Source organism: Saimiri boliviensis, chromosome 11 (genome assembly GCF_048565385.1).
Source record: "Saimiri boliviensis isolate mSaiBol1 chromosome 11, mSaiBol1.pri, whole genome shotgun sequence".
NCBI lineage: Eukaryota > Metazoa > Chordata > Mammalia > Primates > Cebidae > Saimiri > Saimiri boliviensis.
Genome location: NC_133459.1, coordinates 12,104,803 through 12,111,423, shown reverse-complemented (window position 1 = coordinate 12,111,423; position 6,621 = coordinate 12,104,803). Strand labels below are relative to the sequence as shown.

Sequence of the window (6,621 nt, the reverse complement as noted above, 5' to 3'; positions counted from 1 at the left end):
GCTTGAACCCCAGGGGACAGAGGTGCAGTGAGCTGAGATCATGCCACTTGCATTCCAGCCTGGGAAACAGAGTGAAACTGTCTCAAAATTTAAAAAGGCCTGGTGCAGTGGCTCATGCCTATAAACCTACCACTTTGGGAGGCCAAGACGGGTAGATCACCTGAGGTCAGGAGTTCAAGACAAGCCTGACCAACATGGTGAAACCTGGTCTCTACTAAAAATGCAAAAAAATTAGCCGGGTGTGATGGTGGGCACCTGTAGACTCAGCTACTGGGGGAGAGGGGTTGGGGGGGTGGCGCTGAGGCCTGAGAATCGCTTGAATTCGGCAGGCGGAGCTTGCTGTGAGCCAAGAGCCTGCCATTGCACTGCAGCCTGGGTGACAGAGCGAGACTCCTGTCCCCCCAACCCCCACCAAAAAAGAAATGCCTTTGCAACCTAAAGGTTGAAAACAATGGGAATGGGAGTTTCCTATGGTTCCACACAGCCCACAATCTCAGTTCCATCAGTGAACCCAGTTAGGAGACTAAAGGGACTCCCTAAATTAGGTTCCATTGTTGCAGGACTTCCTTAGTTCGGCTAAAGACTGGGTCCTTGTTCGTCCCATGGCCACAAAAATTCAGGCTTGCAGACGGTTGGAAGGGTGAGTAAAGCAGGATTATACTGCACGAAAAGGAAAAAGACGGAACAGGAACTCTCCTCAATGCCAGACTCCTCCCCGCTGCGGAGAGCGCTACTCCCGAAGCTCCACCCCGCTGCGCGTTCCCACAGTGTGCAGGCTGGTGGGAGATTCTCCAGGCTGGTGGGAGATTCTCCGGGGACCCCCCAACCACATGGCTATCTCACCATTATGTCCATTTAAAAACAGCCGGGAGCAATGGCCTCTCACCTATTTTACAGGTCCACGCCTGTAACCTCAGCACTCTGGGAGGCCAAGGCAGGTGGATCACCTGAGAGCAGGAGTTTGAGACCAGCCTGGCCAACATAGCGAAACCCCATCTCTACTAAAAAAAAAAAAAAAAAAAAAAAAAAAAATTAGCCGGGTATAGTGGTGCCTGCCTGTAATCCCAGCTACTCAGGAGACTGAGGCAGGAGAACCGCTTGAACTTAGAAGGCAGAGGTTGCCATAAGCCGAGACCGCGCCATTGCACTCCAGCCTGGGTAACAAGAGCAAAACTCCGTTTCAAAAAAATAAAAATAAAATAAAAAAATAAAAAGTAAAAAATAAAAGAAGCAGGCATGGTAGCTCATGCCTATAATCCCAGCACTTTGGGAGGCCCAGGTGGGTGGATTACCTGAGGTCAGGAGTTTAAGACCAGCCTGACCAACATAGTGAAACCCTGTCTCTACTACAAATACAAAAACTAGCTGGGTGTGGTGGTGCATGCCTGTAATCCCAGCTACTTGGGAGGCTGAGGCAGGAGAATACCCTAAACCCAGGAGGTAGAGGTTGCAGTGAGCCGGGGCAGCAAAAGTGAAACTGTCTCAAAACAAACAAACAAGAATGGGAGGAAACTGATTACAGTAACCAAATTTCATTTAAATGCCTTGATTTGCTGGAGCTGAATCTTACTGATTGCAAGACTCAGTGCCTTTTGGGTTTTTTTTTCATCAATAACTGAAGATTCCCTGAGGCTTCAACTGGAAAACAGGTTACTTGATAATAAGGGCACCAGACAGCTTCCACTCAGTTTCCCTTTATTTCTGTTTCTTGGCAACCATCCATGCAAGGGTAACTCCCTCAGGCATTTGCAAGCCTGAATTACACTCTAGACACTCAGATTCCCGTTTTTGACTCTATAGGATACAGATCCCCGAAGTCTCATCCAATCCATGTCAGTGTTTCCCCCAAGTCCAGCCCCTGGTTCATCACTTTTCCTTTTCCACTTTCAGAGCCGTGTCTGGAACGATGGGTTCTGTGCTCCCTGGAGGATGTGCCTAAGACCTACGTTTTAGTTTCCAAGTGTCCAGAAGAAAGCATTTGATACATCCACGCAAACAGGCAGATATTCAACAGCTGCATTGATTTACCTCCAGGTCATAAAATGCCCTGTGGCCACAGTGAGGGCAGCAGGTGGTACAGAACAAGACCCTGTTGGTCTGCCTCAAGTCCTTCACTCTCCCCATCAGCTCAGCCCCCAGTTGGGCAAACCTCCACCGGCAGAGAGCACCAGAAGCATCATAACTCTCCCGTGGGGCGGGATACAGCTCCAGGCGTAAGTTGTTCAGTCTGATTGTGTGGGACAGCAGGTTCTCCAGGGTGGCCATGGAGATGGGATTTCCACAAAAGCTGAAGGTGGTGAGCTCAAAGCAGCGGCTTAAGGCAGGCAGGATGGCATTGACTTGGGAGTCTTCGATCCCACAGTCATCTAAATCCAGGGACTCCAGGGTGGCTGCCACTTTTTCTAGCAGAAGCTGGAGAGGCACAAGACTCAGATTGGCCAGGCTGATGCCACTCAGGTCCAGGGTCATTAGTTGACTGATGCTGGGGGACTGGGACAGATGCCTCAAGTCTGATTCCGAAAGCACACAGTTCGTTATTGCGAGGGTCTTTAACGGGGTCTTCAGACAGCTGGGGAGAGAGCAAGAAGTTAGTTCTGGGGAATCATAGGGGTGAGTGAAGGGTGGTGGGGGATGACTTCAAGGTGATGGACAAAGACCATTTTGCCCAAGCCCAAGGTCATTCTGATTGATAGTCAACATTTAGGATGCTGCGTGATGAAGAACTTTGCCACTGAGGTCAAGTCCATCTTAGGCCTGATGCAGTAACTCACACCTGTAATCCGAGCACTTTGGGAGGCTGAGATGGGTGGATCACTTGAGGTCAGGAGTTCGAGAACAGCCTGACCAAATGATGAAACCACATCTCTACTAAAAATGCAAAAATCAGCCAGGCGTGGTGGCAGGCGCCTGTAATTTCAGCTACTTGGGAGGTTGAGGCAGGAGAATCACAAGAACCCAGGAAGTGGAGGTTGCAGTAAGCAGAGATTATGCTGCTGCACTCCAGCCTTTGTAACAGAGTGAGACTGTGTCTAAAAAAAAAAAGAAAAGGAAAACAAAGAAAAATTTCATTTCCTCCTGAGTCTTTTCACCATCATTTATAGGAATGGATCAAGTTCACAGAATCCCTGAAGCTCCCTTTACTCATCCTTCAGGGATAAAAACACATCTCTGGGCCACGGGAGCCCAGAGGGGACACAGGCTTACAGACAAACCCAGGCGGGATTCTGCAACATCAGCTGGGGTGCCCAGGCTGCAGGGGTCCCTGACACGCCTGTCTAATCCGCAAACCATTTATCACTTTCACCAGTCTTTGTGCCTACTCTCTGACCTTCTGTTTCCTAGGTAATTAATTTACCTGGAGCTCAAAACAATCTATTGTGACCGGGAATTAGAGATGAGGTAATCCTAGCACTTTGGGAGACTGAGGTGGGTGGATCACCTGAGGTCAGGAGTTCAAGACCAGCCTGGCCATCATGGTGAAACCCCACCTTAAAAAAAAAGGGGGGGAAAAAAAAAGAGATAAGATCATTTGTGTTCCCCAAGCTGTTGAGCACAGAGCTTGTATTATTCTGAAACGTGCAGGTTTGATGAGCATTCCCCTCTTCAGTGCCCACTTCACTTCCCCACTTCCCAACATCTTTTTAAAACTAATCTCGTTTGGCCTGGCATGGTGGCTCATGCCTGTAATCCCAGCACTTTCGAAGGCCAAGGCCAGGAGTTCGAGACCAACCTGACCAACATGGTGAAACTTGGTCTTTACGGAAAATACAACACTTAGCCAGGTGTGGTGGCGAGTGCCTGTAATCCCAACTACTCAGGAGACTGACAGGAGAATCCTTTGAACCCGGGAGGTGGAGGTTGCAGTGAGCCGAGATTGCACCACTGCATCCAGCCTGGGTGACAGATCTAAGCTCTGTCTCAAACATAAATAAGTAAAAAAATAAACAAACAAATAAAAATTATCTTGTTTGAGCTGGGCATGTTTGCTCACGCCTGTAATCCCAGCACTTTGGGAGGCTGAAGCAGGGGGATCACGTGAGCTCAGGAGTTTGAGACCAGCCTGGCCAATATGGTGAAGCCTAGTCTCTACTAAAAATACAAAAATTAGCCAGGTGTGGTGGCCCACACCTGTAATCCCAGGTGCTCAGGAGACTGAGGCAGGAGAATCACTTGAACCCGGGAGGTACAGGTTGCAGTAAGCCAAGATCACGCCACTGCACTCCCCCTGGGCAATCAAGTGAAATTTCATTTCAAAAAAAAAAAATTATCTTGTTTGTTTTTATTTTTATTAATTCCTATTTTTAGTCAGCAGTCTTGCTGTGTCACCCAGACTGCTCTAAAACTTCTGGGCTCAACTTATCCTCTTTCCTCAGGTTCTCAAAGTGCTAGGATTACAGGCATGGGCCACCATGCCTGACCTATTTTTCATCATCTTAACTTAGACACGCGTCCTCAGGAGGAATTCACAAACAGAGCCTCCCTAGAGCTGAACCCTTCAGTAGACAGCTTCCTAGCATGGCAGCCTCTCCATAGCATCTACACCCACTGATCCCTCTGCCTTTATTGGAATGGTTGTGTGATACCCATTTCAGGACAGAGCCGCCCACAGGGGAATGCAATGACATTCCAGTGTCCCCTTCACCGTCACCTCCTCATAGGCGGTCACAGTAGATGCCCACTAGCGTTTACTGTGACCTGGAAAGGCCCTGCTGCGGTCTGCAGAGAAAGCTCACCATCCTTCCTCACCTGAGCAGCTGGGCCAGATGGCCTTCGAGGAAAGAAACACAGTTCATATACAGCTTTTGGAGGTGGTGCAGCTTGAGGAACTGAGAGGTGACCTGGGTAACAAACTCCTCCTTCTGCTCTGGGGAAAAGTAGCAAGGGACGTCGACGTGGGAGAGAGCGAGCTTGTGAAGATTCCTCATCTGGCCCAGGTATGGGGTAAACTCTGCCAGGTCGGGCAGTCGCCACCTGCAATTCACTTCCACCTCCTGGATACACTCTGGGTTCACCATATTCAGGATGTTTTGGACTTTGTGGAGGGGCGTTCCCAAGACTTTCAGCTTCTTACAGCACAGGTGTAGTAAACCTTCCCTCTGCTTGACCCACAGAAAGAGGCAGGTGAGGCATTCATCCAGAGTCCTGTTCTGGAGGCAAAGGTCTACGAACACAGTCAAGCGCTGCTGTCCTCTCATCACTGAACAGTCCTGAGCTGGTTTTCTCTTCCTCGTGGCATCTGGTAAGTACCCGCGGGCCATGGCCTCAGACCACACCATCCAGAAGTTCTCACTGACATCCCGTAAATCCAGGACTTGAAGTTTCCTTCTTCTGTGGGAAGATAGAGAGGCTGAGAATGTAAGCGGTCACTGCTGAACGTCAGCTTCACATCCTGCACCCCAGCTGCGCCCCTCCTTGCTTTTTTCTTTCCCTGACTTTTCTCCACCCTGCTGTCCCCTTGGAGCCTGTTCAATTCCACTTTCTCTTTATTCTGAGAATAGGTCTCCCTCCGTCGCCCAGGCTAGAGTGCAGTGGTGAGATTTCAGCTCACGGCAACTTCTACCTCCTGGGTTCAAGTGATTCTTCTGCCTCAACCTCCCGAGCACCTGGGATGACAGGTACTCACCACAATGCCCAGCTAATATTTGTATTTTCAGTAGAGTCAGAATTTCACCATGTTGGCCAGGCTGGTTTCAAACTCCTGACCACAGGTGATCCACCCTCCTCAGCCTCCCAAATGCTGAGATTACAGGTATGAGCGTCCGTGCCCTGCTCAGTTCCCACTTTTAGTGGTGCCCTTCATTGCCACTAAGAGAGAGGTTCCTGTGACCTCCACGGACCCTGCGTGATGAGCAGTCCTCTCCCTGAGGAGCTGGGCAATGGCCAAGGCCTCACTGAGCTTTCTCATCAGCCCATCAGAAGCCTGTGGGCTCCCCATTGGGCCTCCCCACTCCTCACAACCTAGCTCTTCCTTCTCTGGACACCTGGGCCCTCCCTACCTGCCCATCTGGGCCACCTCACCTGAGACGAACCCCCTGGGTCAGCAGTGCATCAAGTCCATGGAGCACAGCTTGGAAGGTCTCCAGGCAAGGCGTCTTCATCAGGGACCCCAGAGGGAGGCGGGGGAAGGGCCAGGCCTGCACCATCGCCTTCAGGGCCTCACAGTGTCTCCTGCTGAAGGCCTCCATGAACAGCGGGGGGAAAAGTTCCGTGGGCAGCTCCTCCAGGGTGCAGACGGCCAAGGCCTGGTCCCTCAGCAGCTTCCGTCCCACCAGCTCCAGGAGTCTGGGTGGAGTCCAGATGCTCATCTTCACCAACCTGCAAGGAAAACTTCCAGAGGACAAATCCAGAGAAAGAGCATCACTCTCAGACCAAGCCCATGCAATCTCATCCTCTCCTAGGGCCAAAGTCAGTGCTCTGGCAATGGTGAAAGAGTTTTTCTTCGTTTTTTCCAATACGACTCTGTGATCAGTGGCCACAAAGCTAGCGTTCTGTCTCTGCTGGCATTAGCACCAGCTTTTCTCAAGCAGTGAGGAGGCAGGAGCACCACTAGCCCTTCCTTTCCAGCCAGTGTTCCATCCACCGAGTAGTGAGTATGGGGGAGCCTGAAGCCTAACCCCTCCC

The 6,621-nt window shown here is 50.6% G+C and overlaps 1 protein-coding gene across 1 annotated transcript; it reads right to left on the bottom strand.

Annotated features, from left to right (window-relative positions):
- Window positions 1-1,683: 1,683 nt before the first annotated feature.
- On the bottom strand, window positions 1,684-6,350 carry LOC141580377 (PRAME family member 20-like). Its single transcript, XM_074381481.1, has 3 exons — window positions 6,019-6,350; window positions 4,747-5,328; window positions 1,684-2,569 (listed from the first exon to the last, which is right to left on the bottom strand). The coding sequence occupies exons 1-3, from the start codon at window positions 6,303-6,305 to the stop codon at window positions 2,008-2,010; spliced, it is 1,431 nt and encodes a 476-aa protein (XP_074237582.1). The 5' UTR covers window positions 6,306-6,350; the 3' UTR covers window positions 1,684-2,007.
- Window positions 6,351-6,621: the final 271 nt, after the last annotated feature.